Source organism: Scyliorhinus canicula, chromosome 5 (genome assembly GCF_902713615.1).
Source record: "Scyliorhinus canicula chromosome 5, sScyCan1.1, whole genome shotgun sequence".
Lineage (NCBI taxonomy): Eukaryota > Metazoa > Chordata > Chondrichthyes > Carcharhiniformes > Scyliorhinidae > Scyliorhinus > Scyliorhinus canicula.
Window position 1 is genome coordinate 12,629,881 of NC_052150.1, and position 23,073 is coordinate 12,652,953.

Consider the following 23,073-nt stretch of genomic DNA (forward strand, 5'->3'; position numbering starts at 1 on the left):
AAGTAAAATCAAATACTAGTGTTTTGTGTTTAAACAAAGGAGATTACAAGGGGATGAGAGAAGGACTAGCTAAGGTAGACTGGGAGCTAAGACTTTATGGTGGAACAGTTGAGGAACAGTGGAGAACCTTCCAAGCGATTTTTCACAGTGCTCAGCAAAGGTTTATACCAACAAAAAGGAAGGACGGAAGAAAGAGGGAAAATCGACCGTGGATATCTAAGGAAATAAGGGAGAGTATCAAATTGAAGGAAAAAGCATATAAAGTGGCAAAGATTGCTGGGAGATTAGAGGACTGGGAAATCTTTAGGGGGCAACAGAAAGCTACTAAAAAAGCTATAAAGAAGAGTAAGATAGAGTATGAGAGTAAACTTGCTCAGAATATAAAAACAGACAGTAAATGTTTTTACAAATATATAAGACAAAAAAGAGTGGCTAAGGTAAATCTTGGTCCTTTAGAGGATGAGAAGGGAGTTTTAATAATGGGAAATGAGGAAATGGCTGAGGAACTGAACAGGTTTTTTGGGTCGGTCTTCACAGTGGAAGACACAAATAACATGCCAGCGACTGATAGAAATGAGTCTATGACAGGTGAGGACCTTGAGAGGATTGTTATCACTAAGGAGGGAGTGATGGGCAAGCTAATGGGGCTAAAGGTAGACAAGTCTCCTGGCCCTGATGGAATGCATCCCAGAGTGCTAAAAGAGATGGCTAGGGAAATTGCAGATGCACTAGTGATAATTTACCGAAATTCACTAGACTCTGGGGTGGTCCCGGTTGATTGGAAATTAGCAAACGTGACGCCACTGTTTAAAAAAGGAGGTAGGCAGAAAGCAGGAAATTATAGGCCAGTGAGTTTAACTTCGGTAATAGGGAAGATGCTGGAATCTATCATCAAGGAAGAAATTGCGAGGCATCTGAATAGAAATTGTCCCATTGGGCAGACGCAGCATGGGTTCGTAAAAGGCAGGTAGTGCCTAACTAATTTAGTGGAATTTTTTGAGGACATTACCAGTGCAGTAGATAACGGGGAGCCAATGGATGTGGTATATCTGGATTTCCAGAAAGCCTTTGACAAGGTGCCACAAAAAAGGTTACTGCATAAGATAAAGATGCATGGCATTAAGGGTAAAGTAGTAGCATGGATAGAGGATTGGTTAATTAATAGAAAGCAAAGAGTTGGGATAAATGGGTGTTTCTCTGGTTGGCAATCAGTAGCTAGTGGTGTCCCTCAGGGATCCGTGTTGGGCCCACAATTGTTCACAATTTACATTGATGATTTGGAGTTGGGGACCAAGGGCAATGTCTCCAAGTTTGCAGATGACACTAAGATGAGTGGTAAAGCGAAAAGTGCAGAGGATACTGGAAGTCTGCAGAGGGATTTGGATAGGTTAAGTGAATGGGCTCGGGTCTGGCAGATGGATTACAATGTTGACAAATGTGAGGTTATCCATTTTGGTAGGAATAACAGCAAACGGGATTATTATTTAAACGATAAAATATTAAAGCATGCCGCTGTTCAGAGAGACTTGGGTGTGCTAGTGCATGAGTCACAGAAGGTTGGTTTACAAGTGCAACAGGTGATTAAGAAGGCAAATGGAATTTTGTCCTTCATTGCTAGAGGGATAGAGTTTAAGACTAGGGAGGTTATGTTGCAATTGTATAAGGTGTTAGTGCGGCCACACCTGGAGTATTGTGTTCAGTTTTGGTCTCCTTACTTGAGAAAGGACGTACTTGCGCTGGAGGGTGTGCAGAGGAGATTCACTAGGTTAATCCCAGAGCTGAAGGGGTTGGATTATGAGGAGAGGTTGAGTAGACTGGGACTGTACTCATTGGAATTTAGAAGGATGAGGGGGGATCTTATAGAAACATTTAAAATTATGAAGGGAATAGATAGGATAGATGCGGGCAGGTTGTTTCCACTGGCGGGTGACAGCAGAACTAGGGGGCATAGCCTCAAAATAAGGGGAAGTAGATTTAGAACTGAGTTTAGGAGGAACTTCTTCACCCAAAGGGTTGTGAATCTATGGAATTCCTTGCCCAGTGAAGCAGTTGAGGCTCCTTAATTACATGTTTTTAAGGTAAAGATAGATAGTTTTTTGAAGAATAAAGGGATCAAGGGTTATGGTGTTCGGGCCGGAAAGTGGAGCTGAGTCCACAAAAGATCAGCCATGATCTAATTGAATGGCGGAGCAGGCTCGAGGGGCCAGATGGCCTACTCCTGCTCCTCGTTCTTATGTTCTTATGTTCTTATATCATCAGTAAGTGCTGGGCTGTCATTAGTTGTTGTTGTTGCCTGTATATATTTGTTTTAACTGCCGTTAGTTCTAATTCTGTTCCATTATTGTTATTTTGATGTTTAACTCCCTTTTTTGAGTCCATACTGCATTTTAGATTTTGTTATTTTTATATATTAAAAGGGCAGCGTGGTGGCGCAGTGGTTAGCGCCGCCTCATGGCGCCGAGGACCCGGATTCGATCACAGGCCCGGGTCACTGCCCGTGTGGAGTTTGCACATTCTCCCCGTGTCTGCGTGGGTCTCACCTCCACAACCCAAATATGTGTAGGGTAGGTGGATTGGCCACGCTAAATTGCCCCTTAATTGGAAAAAAAGAATTGGGTACTCTAAATTTATTTTTAATTTTTTTTATATACTAAAGAAGATTAACTTTAAGATTAACGCGTTTCAACTATCTTTTTGCAGTCACGTTATCACCACAGGATGCAGATCAACCACTGCATCGATCCCAGAGTTATTCATCGTAATAATGCATATGCACAGCAAGTCTCCAGTGGCATTGCTTATCGTAAGTCGTGGCATTTTCCGAAATGTGGCTTCTCTATCCCAGTAAATATAAAGATCTAGACAATCCCCAGTAAAATATCTATTTCTTGAGTCTGAAAACCCTATCGCATCAGTTATTAATCATTATCCATCCTTGTAATATATCCCATCCCCTTCTCACTTTAGACATTGGGTGCACAGGTAAACTTTTTCGAAATCCAACGATGTCCTCAAGCACACATGACTACTGAACTCTCTTATTCTGTCTGAATAATGAAACAAAACTAACAGCAATTTCTACCATGTGACCGATGAGTTTAGCAGATCAATAGACAATTAGAAAGAACATTTGTATATTTCCTTTTATTTTATAAATTTAGAGTACCTAATTATTTTTTCCAATTAAGGGGCAATTTAGTGCGGCCAATCCACCTATCCTGCACATCTTTTGGGTTGTGGGGGTGAAACCCACGCAGACACGGGGAGAATGTGCAAACTCCACACGGACAGTGACCCAGGGCCGGGATTCGAACCCGGGTCCTCAGCGCCGTAGGCAGCAATGCCAACCACTGTGCCACCGTGCTGCCCAGACATTTGTATATTTCTAACTAACCACTTTTATACAGAGCATCTGTGAAAGAAAGTAGTTGGCTCTTTTAAAATGTAATCATACTGTGCAGGACCTTTATTCCCTTCTAAGCTCTGATGCTCATCCGGCAATGAATTGTAATTATTCCTCTACCCCAAAGTCTATTCTTCATTAGCTCAGTGTGCTTTGATTGAGGAGAAAATTAACCACTAAAATTGTTTGTTTGGAGATAAGTGTTGCGCTTTATTTTTTTGAGTTCTCCTGGTATCATTAAGGGGAGCTGGATGGGTTAGAGTTTGCTGGGTTCAGGGCCAGGCAAAGGTGAGCATGGGCAACTCTACAAGAGGATGTCAGAAAGACGAGCAGGGTTTGGGGCAGAAGGAAACAATTTAAGCAATAGGTAAAAGGGGTCAGAGGAAGTGGGACACTGACAGCAAGCAGACCCGTATCATTTTAATTCATATTTGAGAAAAGGTTGGTATGAGGAAGAAATGTTTGGGGAGAGCGTAGTATTATTGTAACGTCACATTGGCTTGGTGGGAGTATTATTGTCTCTTGTGTCTGAAGGTTAGGGTGGGTTCAAGCCCCAAATGCAGCTCTTGAGCTCATAGCCTAGGCTGATAACTTTGTGCAGTATCGTCAGTTGCACTGTTGCAGGAGCAATCCTGAGGATATCACTTAACGCTGTCCGCAAACTGAGATTATAGTAAAAGTGATATGACACTATTTAAAGGAAAGAGCAGGGAGTTCTCCTGATATTATGGCCAATACGTCGGTCGTTCATTGACCTACTGTGTATGAAAGCTTATGGTGTACAAATTGGCTGTGACATCAGCCAGCGTAACAATAGCAATTACACTTCAAAGCAAGTAATTTGCTGCAAAACACATTAGGTTATGTGGAGGATCTGAAAGATGTTGTGTAAATGGAAATTTGTCTTTCCCCCCTTTTTGTTAAGAATCAAACTTATACTTTATCAAGGAAGATCAAAGAGGAGTGGTGGGATGCGGAGGACTCTGAATGAACAGAAAGGTTAACAGGCAAGCTGAGAGGCAGTCAACTAAGGTGCTCCAAGACCAACTAAGGGAGGCCAACACTGGCAAAGGGAAACAGCAGGACCTGGCTGGACAAAAGGAGGTAACTTGAAAAGAGGAGACAAGCAAGCTGGATGAGAGGAAGTTTGGTTTGTGACAAAACTGAGATGGAAAGCATGGAAAAGACCCAAAATGCAAGAACCTAAAGCCATAGACGGAGAATTTCTGCTGTTTGATCGCAGTCTCTAGCGTTAACTGTGGAAGAAAAAATATAAGTGTCTGTGTTAATCTGTTCATGTTGTTTCGCTGTGCGTTCCATCAATCTTCCAACAATGAGAGCACCATCACAGAAATCCCAGCCAGCATAAAAAGGTTTAAAATAAATTTTCCAAACTTACCTGCAGCTTATCACTGAAAATGGACACAAAGATATGTTTCCAGTGAGTCAATCACAATACAACTTGGGTATTAGCAAAGGTGGGGAGGGGCTGTTTCTTTAAAAGTAACAAAAACTCAAATTTAGATGTGTGTTTTGTAAAATTCATTTACGGGATGTGGGATTCGTTGTCTAGACCAGGATTTATCGCCCTTGAGAAGGTGGTGATTAGCTGTCTTCCTGAACCGCTACAGTCCCTGAGGTATAGGTACACCCACAGTACTGTTAGGGAGGGAATTCTAGGATTCTGAACCAACAACAGTGCTACCTCTCTCTCTAAGCTTAATATGTTTTCTGAATGTTTTAACCTGCCTGGTTCCTATTAGCTGGTGATAACCGGTTACCCCATGTTCCTTGGGGAATATGAGTTTCCCCACTGAGGAGGGGGCGGGACAATCATTAGCACTGCAGCTGTATAAATAGAGCTGGCCAGTGTAGTACCGGCTAGAGAGGGAACCAGTAGTGAACTACTGGTAGTGTATGAATAAAGTTACATTCTGTTTGATTCGACAAACACGTGCTGGATTCTTTGTGGCCCTCACAAAACTTAAGTTTAAGGAGTACCAGTCTATCGCTCGTGATGTTGCATCTGGTAAATCAAGATCACGTACAGTATTCAGGTCAAACAGAACTAGACGGTGTGAGAAGAATTACACCAAAGATCATCGCCAATGGCACAGCAATCTCCTCCTTCGCTTCCTGTAGTAACCTTGGGTATATCCAGTCGGGCCCAGGGAACTTACCTATCCTGATGCTTTTCAAAATTTCCCACACATACTCCTTCTTAATATCAACCTGTTTGAGTCTATTAACCAGGTTCACACTGTTTTCATGAGCAACAAGGTCCCTCTCTCTAGTGAATACTGAAGCAAAGTCTTCATTTAGGGCCTCCCATCTCCTCAGACTCTAGGCACAAGTACCCTCCTCTATCCCCGATCGGCCCTACTCTCACTCTGATCATCCTCTTATTTCTCACATAAGTGTAGACCGCTTTGGGGTTTTCCCTAATTCTTCCTGCCAGGGCTTTTTATGTCCCCTTCTAGCTCTCCTCAGTCCATTTTTGAATTCCTTCCTGGCCACCTTGTAACCCCCGAGTCAGATCCTCACTTCCTCAACCTTACGTCAGCTTCCTTCTTCCTCTTGACTAGAAGCTCCACTTCTCTTGTCATCCAAGGCTCCTTCACTTTACCATTCCTTCCTCGTCTCAGTGGGACAAAACAATTCAGCACTCGCAGCAAGTGCTCCTTAAACAATCCCCACATTACTGTTGTGCATTTCCCCAAGAACAATTGTTCCCACTTTATGTTCCTCAGCTCCTGTCTAACAGCAGTATAATTTCCCCTCCCCCAATTAAATACCTTCCCATACTGTGTGTTCCTATCCCTCTCCATGACTATGGTAAAAGTCAAGGAGTTGTGGTCACTGTCACTGAAATGCTCTCCCACCGAGACATCTGGCACCTGGCCTGGTTCATTGCCAAGTCCAATATGGCCTCCCCCCTAGTCGGCCTATCTACATATTGAGTCAGGAATCCTTCCTATACACACCTGACAAAATCTGCTCCATTCAAACCATTTGCACTAAGAGGTTCCAGTCAATAATAGGGAAGTTGAAGTCACCCATGACAACAACTCTGTTACTTCTGCACTTTTCCAAGATCTGCCGCCCAATCTGTTCCTCTATCTCGCTGCTGCTATTGGGGGGTGTATAGAAAACTCCCAATAAAGTGACAGCTCCTTTCTTGTTTCTGACTTCCACCCATACTGATTCAGCAGACAAACCCTCCTCAACTACCTCCTTTTCTGCAGCTGTGGTACACTCCCTAATTAACAGTGCCACTCCCCCTCCTCTTGTACCTCCCTCCCTATTGTTCTGAAAACATCTAAACCCCGGAACATCTAACAACTATTCCTGCCCCTGTGAAATCCATGTCTCCGTAATGGCCACAACATCATAGTTCCAAGTACTGATCCAAGCTCTAGGTCATCTCCCTTATTCCTGACACTCCTTGCATTGAAACAGACACACTTGAACCCATTCCACTGAGTGCAACTTTGCCCTAGCAACTGTCTATCCTTCCTCACAGACTTGCTGCATACTATTTATGCCTGTTCAACAGCTACCCTATCCTCTGATCCGTAGCTCTGGTTCCCATCCCCTGCCAAACTAGTTTAAACCCTCCCGAAGAGCTCTAGCAAACCTCCCACCCAAGATATTGATGCCCCTCCAGTTTAGGTTCAATCCGTCCTTCATGTACAGGTCCCACCTTCCCCAGAAGATATCTTAATGATCCACATATCTGAAGCCTGTAACCACGTGTTCAGCTGCACTCGCTCTCTGTTCCTTGCCTCATTTGCACGTGGCACCAGTAGCAATCCTGAGATCACTGCTCTGCTTGTCCTGCTCTTTAGCTTCCAACCTAACTCCCTAAAATCACTTTTTAGATCCTCATCCCTTTTCTTAGCTATGTCATTGGTGCCTATGTGCACCACAACTTCTGGTTGCTCCCCCTCCCTCTTAAGAATCCTGTAGACTCGATCCAAGACATCCCTGGCCCTGGCACCCGGGAGGCAACATACCTTCCGGGAGTATCGCTCGCAACCACAGAATCTCCTATCCATTCCCCTAACCACTGAGTCTCCTATCACTATTCCTTTTCTATTCACACCACATTTATTTAAATTAGACCAGAGCCCCAAAGTCTACTGGACATCTACTGATGATATTGGAGAGGCAGTACTCCCCATCGTCTCTCGTATACATTCAAATTGAAAAACATCTCCATAGTCCTTCGCTGCAAAATCAACACTGAAGAGCTTTGGGCGGTCTGTAATGACCACGAGAAAGAAGTCAGAGCAATCTGAATGTCTATGAAAGCAGCCAACAGCTTTTTGAGATCTGTTTTTTGTCGGACACACTTGGATGAGGATATCTTTTGAGTTGCATGAAAAATACCTGGTGTGTTTGAGTTTCAACTGTTTTTCATTAGTTTCTTTGTAATGAATGTGACACTGTGGCCAATCAGCACACTCAATGCTATGTGGAAATGTTGACCACTAATATCACAGGCATGAACGAGGCAAAAATCATTATATATAGATAGATTTTTAAAATACACGCAGAGATCCTTCACAGCTCTTAATCATAGAATTTACAGTGCAGAAGGAGGCCATTTGGCCCATTGAGTCTGCACCGGCTCCTGGAAAGAGCACCCTACCCAAGGTTAACACCTCCACCCTATCCCCATAACCCAGAAACCCCATCCAACACTAAGGGCAATTTTGGACACTAAGGGCAATTTATCATGTCCAATCCACCTAACCTGCACATCTTTGGGCTGTGGGAGGAAACCGGAGCACCCGGAGGAAACCCATGCACACACGGGGAGGTGTGCAGACTCCGCACAGACAGTGACCCAAGCCGGAATCGAACCTGGAATCCTGGAGCTGTGAAGCGATTGTGCTATCCACAATGCTACCGTGCTGCTCCCTAATGCTTCTGTCCTGCTGATAATGCCAACACAGCAAATCCAAAATAAAGTATTTCATCATTACTAGAAATTCGGGAAAGGGATTTGACAGAAGTATTAGTTGTAAATTCGGCAACATTATAAATTTTGTGTTTTATCATTCTCTTGACTTTTGCATTCCCTCAGAGCCATTCTTTTTTTTAAATGATGAATGTAGTGATAAGATCACAGACAAATTCAAAATATGATTTCTTCCATTAAGATAACACATGTAGAGCCGCACTATCCTTAACATTCCCACCGTAATGGATTTGAAAAAAGTCACTTTTTCACCCCACCTGCACTGCAATATAAAACTGGATTTTGTGCTTCCAGGTTTGTCATTATTCCAATAGAAAAGCAAAATATTGCAAATGTAAATCTGAAATAAAAACAGAGAGTGCTGCAAATATTCAACAGGCCTGGCAGCTGGAGGGAGAGAAACAGATGGGGAGATTATCTGGACAGGTTTGCGCCTGGTCGTAAATCCAGTTATCTCTGGAAAGTACCAAGAGAACTCTGAAACGGGATTTGCGGCGGGAGCCAAAAGGCTCAGGAAGTTCCCGCGCTCTCCCAGCAGACATAATAAGGTTTGCGCTCAGTGAGGGTGTGAAACTGATTACCATTCATTTAAGTGGGTTTAAATATGCAACGTCAGCTTGACGCCGAATATTCGGAGTACATGCAATGTTCCCACCTACCGGCGTGACATGGTGCAGGAGGGAATCACTACTGTTCCCTACAAACGGTGACCAGATGTGATGACCATGACGAGGGGATTGGAAGCCACTGTAGCCCCTGCATAGTTGATATGGCAGGAGGTAGGGAAGAGCCCTCTGGGACCCTGGAAGTGCCAGGGTACCAGGGTACAGTAGCAGGGGCAGGGCTTTAAAGTGGTGGGGCATTGGGCGACCCATAGCTAAGTGTCTAACACTTGCTGGGATCTGATGCTGGCAAGGACGTGGTGTGAGGTGGGGTGGGTGGCACAAACATTTAGTGGTGGGGGTCAGTGAAGGTTGCCCTTCTGTGGTCAAGGATTGGAGCTCTTTCCCTTGTCTGCGAGTTCACGATGTCCATTGGGGGAGGGTAGGGGGGCTGCTGTCACAAATTTTGAGATTGAGGCACTCTTTAAAAATGGCACCCGATCTCTCAGGAGCTGGACCAACTGGAGTGTTTAGGCCCTGCCCCTCTCAGTGCCGTTACAAAACACACCTCCCTCTTCAAAAAAAATGGCAAAGTGTGGGATGACTTCATGAGGAAACCGTCCTGTTTTCTGTCTGAACCTGACACTTTGCCATATTTTGGGAAAATTCCATTTCAAGTCTAATATAACTTCTTCAGAACTGAAGGAAGGTCGGAAGAACATTTTGGCTAATGTAAAAGACATTTGGTTTTTCATTTGTGACACTGTAGGAAACAATTACCCATAAGTCACAACTGACAGATGCCAGTATGATTGTGGAAGTCAGCATGACACATCCGCAACACTGTGGACCAAGAGAGGAAAAGTTGCAGATCAAGTTGTAACCTTGGATCCTTTTCTCTTGGGTGAAGTCCAATCATAATGACAGCAGTCAATGTTTGTACCTTTGCCTCACCACTTTTCAGCCCAAATGGGGAATTAGTAAGACAAAATTTGCAAAAATTAATTACCGTTAAGTTTCCGCGCAAGGCAAGCTATCTCAATTTTGCAGCAGACATTAAGTAATGAGTATTTCTATTTGAAAAAAAGGCAGGAGCCTCAGGTATATATTTAAATCTGGGTCTAATTACATATGTAGGCTCCTGCCCCATTTTTGGATTTCCAATCATTACACGTGTGCAATGTCACTGCTGCATGGCATGGAATACAGAACAAATAAATCAACAGTACAATAAAAGGAATATCTAGCAGCTACTTGCAAAATATGATGGCGAGTTGTTTTTAAAAAAATCAATTTATGTCGGGCTACGACGTGCATGAGTTACAGAGCCATACAGCACAGAAGAGGCCCTTTGGCCCATCGAGTCTGTGCCAGTCAAAAACAACCATCTAACTATTCTAACCCCATTTTCTAACACTTGGCCCATAGCCTTGTGTGCCTTGGGATCCCAAGTGCTCATCTAAATACTTCTTAAATGTTATGAGGATCTGTGCCTCCACCACCCTTTCAGGCAGCGAGTTCCAGACTCCCACCATCCTCTGGGTAAAAAGGCTTTTCCTCACATCCCCACTAAACCTCCGGTCCCTGACCTTAAATCTATGCCTCCTGGTCATCGATTACTCCAACAAGGGGGAAAAGTTTCTTCCTGTCTACTCTATCTATGCCCCTCAAAAATGATTACTTCTCAGTCTCCTCTGCTCCAAGTCTATCGAATCTCTGTTCATGATTAAAACCCATCAGTCCAGGCAACATCCTGGCAAATATCCTCTGGACCCTTTCAAGTGCTAACACATCCCTCCTATAATGTGGATTCCAAAACTGCACATAATGCTCGAACCAACATTTTATACAGTTTCAGCATAACCTCCCTGCTCTTAAACTCTATGCCTCGGCTAATAAAGGCAAGTATACCATATGCTTTCTTAATGACTGTATCCACCTACCTTGCTACCTTAAGGGATGGGTGCACACGCACACCAAGGTCCCTCTGATCCTTGGTGCTTCCCAGGGTCCTGCCGTTTATCATGTATTCCCTTGCCTTGTTTGTCCCGTCCAAGTGCATCACCTCACACTTATTCGGATTGAATTCCATTTGCCACTGATCAGCCCATCTGACCAGCCCGTCTATATCCTCCTGTATTCGAGGGCTATCCTCCTCACTGTTTACCACCCGACCAATTTCCGTATCATCCGCAAACTTACTGATCAACCCTCCCGCATTCATTTCTGAATCATTTATATATCCCACAAACAGCAAGTACCCCAATACTGATCTCTGTGGGATCCCACTGGACAGGCTTCCAGTCAGAAAAACACCCCTCGACCATCAGCCTCTGCTTCCTGCCACTCAGCCAATTCTGGATCCGATTTGCCAAATTTCCTGGGATCCTTTCCTGGGGCTCTTACCTTCGCCATCAGTCTCCCATGTGGAATCTTATCAACAGCCTTGCTGAAGTCCAAGGAGACGACGTCAATTGCATTTCGCTCATCCAGGCACCTGGTCACCTCTTTGAAAAATTCAATCCAGTTGGTCAGACATGACCCCCCCCCTAAACAAACCATGCTGACTGTTCTTGATTAATCCCTGCCTCTCCAAATCTCAGAATTGCTTCCAATAGTTTCCCCACCACTGAGGTTAGACCGACTGGCCTGTAGTTTCTCGCTGTCTCCCTTCTGGTGTGATTTGAAATCCTTAATAAAATTTCATGTATAGAAAACATTGCCCAAATTAAATAAAAATAATCCAGATGCAACAACAGGTATTGAACAAAATTGTAAAGTATGTTCGACATGTTCAGATTAGCCACAACTGTGTGTTGTGTGGGATTGACACTATAATTTTGTGTTCAGATTCTGATTATTGTTCCCCTTACCTTGTCTGGCAACAAAGCAGCAACATCTCTTTGTTATTCCTTAAAACTTCCAATAAGACGAGGAAAGCCTTTGCTCGAATTACTGTCGAAGGGCTTTCCAACAAACGGACAACTTTTGTGACAAAGTCCTGTCGAAAAGGAACAATGCGGCTGAGAGAAAGTGCTTCAATACAGACAAAAAAGACAATTTACATGTTCATAATATTGTTTATTCTTAATTGATGTATATTTACAATCAAAATAGTGGGCTTCAGACAGGTAAGGCTGATGGTAGCACAGCAGTTATGCTGCTGGACTACGAATGCAGAGGCCTGAACTGCAGATCTGGAGACATTGGGAGGGATTTTCCATTCTCTGCAGGGTGCTGGCTGAGGTGAGAAAACCGGCGGGCAGCTCACAGGCTGCAGAGTTGGCTTTTCTCACCAGATAATCCAGCACACTGTGCAGAACAAAATCACCAGGCATGGCCCACTCCGTCATGCTGGCAGGGTGATTCCAGAAAAGGCTGGCAGCTGGGAATGCTGATATCTCCCATAGAAAACACAAGAACCCTCCCCACCCCGCATGCACATTGTGGGAGATTCCGCAACATACACAAGGGGGGACCGTCCACGTCCCCCCCCCCCACCCCAACCGATAAGGAGAAACCCCCAATGGCGATCACCAGAGGGGCGCTCGGCACTGCTTCCTGGTACTGCCAGAGGAGACAGTGCCAGAATGCCATGGGGCAGTGTCAAGGTGCTAGGGGGCAGTGCCAGGGCAATGCTGGGGTCAATACCAGGGCAGCGCCCAGAATGCCCCACTCCCCCAGATCTATACGTGCTTCTGGGCCCCTGGTGGGTTCCCTTCGCCTGGTTCTTGTTTTTAAGAAACAGCTGTAAACCTCGCCTATAACACGCCACTTTCTCAGCTTTCTCCTTCAACTCCTCCTAATTTTCAAACCGCTCCTCCAGATACAAATCCCTCACTCTCTCCAACCTCTTGTCTTTACACCCCTGAATGTAAAATCCAATTTCGCCCGCTCAAATAAGTGGTTCCTACAGATTGTGGCCCACCTTGACACCACCCTCAGCTTAAAAGCTGACAGACTTGCTGCCATATTTTCAACTTGGAGACTACCAATGGATTCACAAAATATTTCACTGGTGAAAACAGCAGAGATGCCATCACCAATATGCCTGACCTATACAAGAAATCCGGCTACGACCTCCGCAAAGCCATCCGAGATGCCAAGAGAGAATATCAGACCAAGCTACAGACACAGATTAGCGTTACAGACTCTCGGCGATTGTGGCAAGGCTTAAACAACATAACGGGCTGCAAAGTGAAGCCGAGCAGTATCTCCAGCAGCAGCGCACCCCTCCCCAATGAACACAATGCATTCTATCTCAGTTCGAGCAGGAAACCAATGATCCGCTGTCGAGTGCCCCAGAAGCCCATAACTCACCCATACCCACCATCACAGCTTCCAAAGTCAGATCGGCCTTCCTGAAAGTGAACCCTTGGAAAGCGATGGGTCCGGACAGGACCCCTGATGGTGCACTCAGAGCCTGCGCCGACCAGCTGACAGATGTGTCCGCGGACATCTTTAACCTGTCCCTACTCCACTCCGAGGTCCCAACCTGCTTCAAGAAGACCACCATTATACCAGTGCCAAAGAAGAACTATGCAATGTGCCTCAATGACTACCGTCTGGTGGCCCTGACTTCAGTCGTAATGAAGTGCTTCGAGAGGTTGGTCATGAAGTGCATCACCTCCATACTCCCAGAACGCCTTGATCCACTGCAATTCGCATACCTCCGCAACCGGTCCACAGCAGACGCCATCTCCCTGGCCCTACACTTATCCCTAGAGCATCTCGACAAGAAGGACTCCTACATCAGACTCCTATTTATTGACTACAACTCCGCCTTCAACATCATAATCCCAGCCAAGCTCATATCAAAGCTCCAAAACCTAGGACTTGGTTCCTCACTCTGTGACTGACCCACAGACCACAATCGATAAGAATAAACAACACCACCTCCTCCACAATGGTCCTCAATGCCGGGGCCCCACAAGGCTGCGTACTTAGCCCTCTACTATACTCCCTGTACACATATAACTGCGTGGCAAAATTTGGTTCCAACTCCATCTACAGGTTTGCTGACGATACGACCATAGTGGGCCGGATTTCGAATAACGATGAGTCAGATGACAGGAGGGAGATAGAGAACCTAGTGGATAGGTGTAACGACAACAATCTATCCCTCAATGCCAACAAAACTAAAGAGCTGGTCATTGACTTCAGGAAGCAAAGTACTGTACACACCCCTGTCAGCATCAATGGGGCCGAGGTGGAGATGGTTAGCAGCTTCAAATTCCTCGGGGTACACATCTCCAAAAATCTGTCCTGGTCCACCCACGTCGATGCTACCACCAAGAAAGCACAACGGCGCCTTTACTTCCTCAGGAAACTAAGGAAATTTGGCATGTCCACATTAACTCTTACCAACTTTTACAGATGCACCATAGAAAGCATCCTATCGGGCTGCATCACAGCCTGGTATGGCAACTGCTCGGCCCAGGACCGCAAGAACCTTCAGAGAGTCGTGAACACCGCCCAGTCCATCACACAAACCCGCCTCCCATCCATTGACTCCATCTACACCTCCCGCTGCCTGGGGAAAGCGGACAGCATAATCAAAGACCCCTCCCACCCGGCTTACTCACTCTTCCAACTTCTTCCATCGGGCAGGAGATACAAAAGTCTGAGAACACGCACGAACAGACTCAAAAACAGGTTCTTCCCCACTGTTACCAGACTCCTAAATGAGCCTCTTATGGACTGTTCTGATTAACACTACACCCTGTCTGCTTCATCCGATGCCGGTGTCTATGTATTTACATTGTATACCTTGTGTTGCCCTATTATGTATTTTCTCTTCTTTCCTTTGATTTTCATGTACTTAATGATCTGTTGAGCTGTTCGCAGAAAAATGCCTTTCACTGTACCTCGGTACACGTGACAATAAAAATCCAATCCAATCCACCAGGGTCCCAGCCCCATCCTTATATATGATCCCGACTCCATCTGTACCCAACTAACCTCCTGACCCCCAAACCACCCCAACACCTTCTCCACATTGGCCGCCCTGTAATAATACAAGATTGGCAGCGCCAACCCCCCCCCTCTCCGAATCAGAGATGTTCTCCTCACACGTGAGGCCTGATGTGAGCCGTTCTATCTCCCAAAAAAACAACTTTGGAAGAAAAATTGGGAGGCATTGAAATAAGAACACAAATCACGGCAAAATGTTCATCTTAATAGATTGAACTCAGCCCACCAGTGTCAGTGGAAGGCTGTCCCACCTCTGCAAGTCGCTCTAACCCTGCTCGCTAAGCTTGTAAAATTCAGTTTGCAACGTCGCGTCCAATCCCCGGCCACCTGAACCCCAAAATAGCGAAAACTGTTCATCGCCAGACGGAATGACAACCCAGCACTTCCCCTCAGAGGGCTAATCACAAAATATTCACTCTTCCCAACATTTAATTTATATCCTGAAAAGTTTATATCTCCCCCATAACTGGTCCTGTATTCCGAACATACAGTAAAAGGTTGTCCGCGTATAGGGACACCCTGTGCTGTACTCCACCGCTCACAATTCCCCACCACTTTTCCGAGGCCCTCAAAGCAATCGGCAATGGTTCGATCACCAATGCGAACAACAATGGGGACATAGGGCATCCCTGCCTCGTCCCCCTGTGCATCCTGAAAGACCCCAAATTCATGTTGTTCGTTCGACATTAGCAGCCGGCGCATCATATAACAGCCGGACTCATGATGCAAACCCAGGACCAATCCCAAACATCTCCAGAATCGAGAAAGGGTAACTCGATTCGACCCTATCGATCACCTTTTCTGCGTCCAGTGACACAATACTCGCGGCTCTGGTCCCACTACCGGTGTAACAACTACATTAAGTAGCCACCTCACCTTGGATGATGACAGTTTTCTGCCCCTCACAAATCCCTTCTGGTCTTCCCCAACTACCTCCAATCTCAACGCTAGGATTTTAGTTAAAGGTTTTGCATCCACATTAAGCCGAGAGATTGGACAGTATGACCCACACTCTATGGGTTCTTTGTCCTTCATCAGAAGGAGGGCGATGAAGCTCTGCCTCAATGTCTCCAGAAGGGATCCCCACGCACATGAGTTATTAAACAATCCCAGCACCAATGGGGCCAGCTGGTCCACGAATGTCTTGTAAAATTTTACTGGGAACCCATCAGGCCCCGGTTCCTTTCCCACCTGCATATTACCCAGAGCTCTGCGGACCTCCTCCAAGCCATTGGCGCTTCCAATGGCTCCCGCAACTCATTCCCCACCTGAGGAAACTTCAAGCCCTCCAAAAACCCAACCATCTCATGCTCATCCTCTGGCGGCTCCACCCTATAAGGTCCTCCATAAAAGGAACAAAACACCTCATTAATTTTCTCTGGAGTAGAGACCGACCCACCTACAGATTCCCACACCTGCAAAAGCTCCCTGGCAGCCTCTTGCCACCTTAACTGAAGCGCGAACAGTCATCTAGCCTTCTCCCCGTACACATATACTTGCTTTTCATCGCTGCAGTTGTCCCACTACCCAGCCTGTGAAAGCAGGTCAAACTGCATTTGCAGCTTCTTCCTGTGCGCCAAGAGCTCTGGCATTGGGTCACTCTCATACTCCCTATCCACACCCAGAATTTTGTCCACTACCTCCTGAAACTCGCACCTGTTATCCCTATCCATATATGACATGCACAAGATCTCTCTCCCAATCACCGCCTTTAATACCTCCCACACCATGGACAGTGAGACCATTTCATTCTCATTCCATTCAACATAGTCCTTTATGGCTCTGAAATCTTTGCACGGTATCCGAGATCTGATAACAGACCCATATCCAGCCTCTAACTCGCACGCTGCGCTTGGCCCCCACTCCAACTTTAAGAACTTTAAGTCCACCAGATGCAGCGTGTGGTCTGAAATAATCACCACCAAGTACTCCACCCTCTTCACCCCAGGTAGCAAGCTCCTACTCATAACAAAAAAGGTCAATCCTCGAGTACACCTGGTGTACAAGGGAAAAAATGAAAACTCCTTACTCCCCGGGTGCATAAACCGCCACGAATCTGCCCATCCTGCCTCTTCCATACATGCCGTCCCCGAAGCAACCAGCGATCTGGGCCTGGAGCGGTCGAAATTGGATCCAAAACACAATTAAACCCCCCCCACCCCCTAAAATCAGCTGGGTTGTCTCCAGTTCCAGAATGGCAGCCAACAACCATCTCATAAACTTGACATCGTTCCAATTCAACCATGTACTTAAAGAAAATAAAAACTTTAACATTTATAAAATTCATGATGCAACAACAGCACAGAGAAGAATAAATACAACACATAAAAACCCAACGATAACTTCATGCAGTTTTTATATAGAACGGATTTCAACCCATTGAAGGCTTCTTCGCCAGGTCTGCACTTAGGTCTTGATACAACCAAAGGGAGTGGCCTTTCCATTTCATCTCCCGGCACTCCCTGGCCCATCGAAGGACCTGTTCCTTCTTCGTGAAGTTATGGGGCTGGATTCTTCGCAGTCCTTAGTCCTTAGAATTTTATTTGCCTCCACCACCGATGACAGACCATTTTCTAGTGAGGAAATCCAATCGCTGTGATCAGAAAGGGCTGCTTCTATATTTTTTACAGTGGCACCACGTGCTTCCATAATTTTACTCATCTTTTCCAATTTAATTGAAACATGGATGAAGGCTTCATCTACAGACCCTTTTACCTCCTCTGCTAGGTACTGATGATGTTTTATTAATTCAGCCACTACAATGCAGCTGATGTTGTTGGCTGTCGGCAGTGTGGTCGCCTGGGAGGAGGGGGAGCCTGCCATCACCATTTTGCAGCCCGCTGAGTCCTGCAAGGCCTCAGAGTCCGATGCGTACGTGCGCCCTGTTTCTTTCTTGCTCCTGTCTTTTCTGGGCATATTCTTGTAGATTCGGCGTTCTCTGTCGAATTGTCGGGTTTCTTTTACTTTGAATGCAGTTGATGCACTTTAAGAAGCAATTTCAGAGTGGAGGGACTCCCGGTGCGTCTTACTTCGCTATATGCGTCATCGCAAGTCCCGAAAATCATGTCCTCGCCATGTTTCAGGGTCCACAGAGGCTGCATGGTTGGTTCCACAGAGGGAGTCACGCATTATGCTGGCTTCCTGCGCTTTACACAACCTAGCATCACAACAAGGACAGGAGGAGATGGAGGAGTAGCATGTTTCCTCCAATGAGGAGGACATCAAAGGGGATGAGGCTGAGGAGTCCTTAAGGGAGAGGATGTTAGCCATGAAGCAATGGCAATGTCCAGATGAGACAGATGAGTTTGGAATGAAGTCATTGACGTTAGAATCATGTCGGGTGATGAGAATGTCCAATGAGGACATCCCATTGTCTTCACTTGGTTTCTGTGAGCATCGCTCTTCCAGTTGACTGATGGCAGAGAACACTCTCTATGATAAGGCCCTTGTCATGGGGAGGGAGTGGTTGTCCATGGTCCTGCATTCTAGGAAGATGATGCCTTGCAGTAGGGACAATGCATAAATCTTCACAGAGCTTCTGCGCTGGCTGATGACAGTTCGCTTGCTCTCAATGGTTAGGGTCATATCAGGTGACAAATTGGGGAAAATTTCAACTCTGATCCTACAGCATCCTTTGTGAGCTGCACACATGAGGTTGTTTCACTGGAGAGTGAAGCAGATGGGATGGGGGGAGCCAATCACACATCATAGATGCAGAGAGAACATATTGATAATGACTGGAATGAGCGATGTTAGCCCTATACATTGGGGGAAACATCGTCATTCCCCATGACACACAGTCGTGACTGATATTTTCAGTCACTATGAAGGGACGCCCCTAATGTGCTGAGAATATTCCACAAAGCACATGGAGGAAACAGTGGACTGAGCTTTTATTAGTGGTCTTTATCTTGTGCAGGAATCACGTTTTCAGGTCGGAACTAGAGGGATGCAGCTCATCAGAACAAGGAGCTCAAGATAGGGTTCAATTAATGGGAGTTTATTTACAGAAATGAACATTATGTACAAGTGCTAAACCCCCCTGTCCACTCAGTGTAGTTAGAGCTTCTTAACCTTTCTAAGCCTGCCACTACCTCTTAGTGCATCTCTGACATCCACAGCAGAGGTGGAGGCAGTCTGCTGTTTGCCAAGGCCCTGTTGTCTGAGATGACCTTGGCAGGATTCCTCTGGAGTGCTGAGGCCTGGAGGGCCCCTGCCAGCTCTCGCGGTCCTGCTGTATGGTAGTGTCACCCTCCTCGGTCTGTGGAGCTGATGCGGTCACAGGAAGAGGGGATTCCGATTGGCAGGACACTGGCGGGTCACCTAGATGGAGAGCCCCACGGTGTGCACAAGCTGATCCTCCTCCCTTTGGGTGCCCAAGGTTCCCTGGCTTCCTCCTTGGGATAGAAGGGCAGCTAGAGGGAGGTCAAGAAGCCTCACTGTCGTCTGGCATTGGCACTGATGGATCCCAGCAAGCGTTTGCCCTATGGAGTGCAGGACAAAGGTCTCGCACAAGATCTCCATGGTAGCTGCCACCTCACTATGTTGATCTTGTTGTGTTGCAGTGTCAACACAATCACTTCAGACATAAGGTGGATGGACTCCTCCATGTAGCCTTTCAATCCGAGGCGTGCAGCAGACAAGTTTGCTTTTGGGGCTCCAGCAACTGAGGCATGACCGAGTCCAGAGGCCCGACATCTGAGTGGGGCTCAGCGATTTCTGGCCTCCAGCAATCCTCTGAGTGCCAGCACCCTGGGACGGCCCTGCCTCCGCTTGTTGTGGATCTGAAAATATGCTGTGCTCACTAGATTGCAACCTTGAGACTACTCTAAAATTAGGTGCCACCGAGGTGCGTGTGTCTCTGCACTGGAGGAGGGTGTAAGTGAGCGCTGTGATGGTTCTTCTACTTCTGGTCCATGAATCCCTCGTCTGCGCCGTTGTTGGGGCCGGAGTTGAGCACCTTGCTGGTGGACTCATTGGGCTGCTTTCAAGATGTGTCTGCGAAAGAAAGGGGGAGTCATCAATCCATGGCAGGAGCCTGAGGAACAGGAGACATAACTCTCAGCATTGTTGTCTGATGAATGTTGCTGGATCCTTACTTGGTTTTTCACTTCCGGCCTCACTATCAGCACAAGAACCGTCAATGCCCTCCCTGGCCAGCTGGATGGCTCTGTCCTCCAACTCCATGAAGACCTTAAGTTCTGGCATCTCTCCACCCAGCTGGGATCTCTCCTCCAGTTGTGTGCCAGATTGTCCTGCATGAAAAACAGCTGAAGAGTGTAAGCTGGACGCTTGCCAGGACAGATGCCTGGCATGTGGGGATGGTGAGTGGGACCAACGAGGTGATGAGAACATGGCCCGCAGGGGACATGACAATGTGTGTGGGAGAAAGTGATGGTGTCCCTTGAACCGGCAGTGAGTGAGATCCCTGCCCATGGTGAACACGATTGTGGTGGTCAAGCTGCCAAGACCCTTGGGACACACCGGCTCGGAGTCGCCTTGGAGTCGCCTCGGAGTGTAAATTGCCCAGGCAGAAGGAGGAGATCGCTTATCTTCTTGTGGCTCTGGATGGCTGTCCTTTTCTGCAGGATGTTGGCACTCATGCCCACTACCACTGCCTCTCATGCTGGGTTTGTGACCTTGCTTTCATCCTGAGGGCGGGTAGATTATATCACGGCAGATCTCTACAGCATTGTGGTGTCTCTCCAGGGAGGCACCGGAGGGATTCAGGGCAGATTTCCTGGCAGCCATCATCACTTCCCGGTTACCTGCCAAGTGTGGCTTCTATGTGGTGGGGGTGGCCTTTAAATGTGACGCACCGATGCTTACAGCATTGGAGTGATATTGGAGCAAGAGAATCAGAGGCCGCCATGCCAGCGATATGGCATGGAACCTGTGGATGAAAGTTTTTGGCACTAAGTGCCATACTAATAAGGCAGGAAAATCTCCATTGCCAATGTCAACCTCAACACTGCTTTTCCCGCCCACCATTGGCCTCTGCCAATGTACGGGAAAATCTCACCCCATGTTGGAGTTATTTTCATTGGAAATAAAGCCAGAGATGGTTTGAGGCACAGATTGCGGGATACCCCGAAAGTTGAGTTGGTGGGGTAAATAAAAGGACTTAAAGGTAGGGATGCTGATCATGAGTTCAAGAACATTGTAGGGGGAAGAGAAGAGATACAGGCACAGGGGGAAAAAAGCATTTGTTTGGAAACAGTGCAGCGAGGCTTAATTTCAACACAGTGAGAATGCAGAGATTGGGATCAGCATGCGGGATAGCTTTGTACAAAGAGTGCTGTACTTTCTTTTGTGAGTCAAGCATTTGGTGGAAGTATTAGGACAGGGAGTGCTTCACACAGCTGCTGCCATCTGGTGTGTGGTTCAACTGGAAATACGGCGCATAGCAAAATTGACCAGTTCCATTTCACCATGGTGAAGCAGAAGAAATGAATAAAATGGAACAAACTATGCAAATGTTAGAAAAATAAATTTGAGACAATGATCTAACGGCAACTGTGTTTGTCTCAGTGTATGATATATCTACATTTTTTAACCACTGCCAATGCTTCGAGCTGTTATCCTCTATAGAATAATGTATGCTACACATTTAATTTCTTCCCGCACCTCTGTCATTACTGATTGCAAACAAAATGAAGAATAAAAAAATCATGATAGAAGTGTGACCAATTTTCAGATGCTTGAAAACGTTTCACAAGCATAACCAAATACATGCAGTGAACATTAACTAAATTAAATAAATCTTGGGCCATACCTTTTCCTGCACCAGTCTTTGTAAGTGAATACCAGATGACAGCATGGCAATAAACATGGTCAACATGTACTGTTGAACGCGGCTTATTCCAGCCACCAGGGAGTTCAGTACTGTCGTTAGGCCGACCTTGTCAATGACACTTTGAAAAGCACTGGCAGAATGGCGAGTAATCCTACATAAAGCCTGCAGGGAGCACAGAAATATTTTATAGATGCACTCTAATTAAACTCCAGATATAGAGCATTGTAAGATTTTGGGCTGGAAAGTTTTCTGATTGTTTTTGAATTCCCATACGGTACACTTCAATTTTGCGCCAGCTGATCGATTTGGAATAGTCCTTCATAAACAAGCACTACTTTATAATAAGAAGTTAATTCAACAAGCAGACCAGGAGATCAGCTGGGATTTAAATATGTTTACTGCAGCTTTATTAAAATCCATTTTCTTGAGAGGCAGTTTTTATTCTGTTGGTATGCTTTCCTTTTATCTTTCCCTTCTTAAAATCTGTGCCAACATCAGTCAGAGAAGTAAATCTCTCAGACACAATCAATGCTGTTTATTAGCTGAAGTGCTCGAGTGCAGTGGGAGTGGGGAGGTGGGGAAAGCATGAACATGCTGCAACAGTTTAGCCAAAAGTGACAAAAGTTTTGTCTTCTGGGGACTGGGTTGCACAGTGGGATAACTCACTGCCCTTAACACTTCTGGCTTTGAATCCAGCTCACATTGATTGAGTGAAAGATCTGTTACTGTTTTAACTGCAAGGTTCCAACCTCGAATTAGTTTGAATCAATGCAACTTAGTTCCCCATGGACATAAGCATGCAATAATCGTCAACCATGAATGGTCAGAAAATGTAGCTTAAAACATTGCCTCTAATTTAGCACTCTTACTCAGAACTGCAGAATGATGTATAAATGTGAATATTACTGTGGATAAGGGGTTGGGGCTGAGGCACATTATTGGGCCACAGTAGGGATGGGGCTCCCTGCTGTACATAATTGGGAAAAGTTAATGCAGACACTAGCTAACTAAAATTTTCATTGGGACGGGGGGAGGGGGGAGGAATGGGAGAGTGGTGCAGAATGATTCCTTCCCTTAACACCGGTTCCTTTCAGCTACAACAAAGACTCCTGAAGTATCAACTTAAAAGTAGAGAAAAAGGCATTTGATTGGTGACAGAATGGGGATATTTCACGAGGCTCACTTGTTGGCACGTAGACTCGTTAAGTGCAAGTGCTGGCTGGAATTAAGGCTACAACACCATAGCCCAAATCTTTTGATGCATACTAGTGAGGCTCTGGGCCTGGAGCAATGCTTCACAATCTTATTTTAA

General features: G+C 45.9%; 1 protein-coding gene across 4 annotated transcripts in view; it reads right to left on the reverse strand.

Moving 5' to 3' along the window:
• Window positions 1-23,073, reverse strand: part of ulk4 (unc-51 like kinase 4) — a 513,024-nt gene that overhangs the window by 312,668 nt on the left and 177,283 nt on the right. For all 4 annotated transcript variants that reach the window (XM_038796599.1, XM_038796603.1, XM_038796600.1 and 1 more), the window contains 2 exons: window positions 21,741-21,923; window positions 11,866-11,993 (listed from right to left, as the gene is read on the reverse strand). In XM_038796599.1, the coding sequence (XP_038652527.1) occupies window positions 11,866-11,993; window positions 21,741-21,923 (311 nt within the window). The remainder of the gene's footprint in view (window positions 1-11,865; window positions 11,994-21,740; window positions 21,924-23,073) is intronic.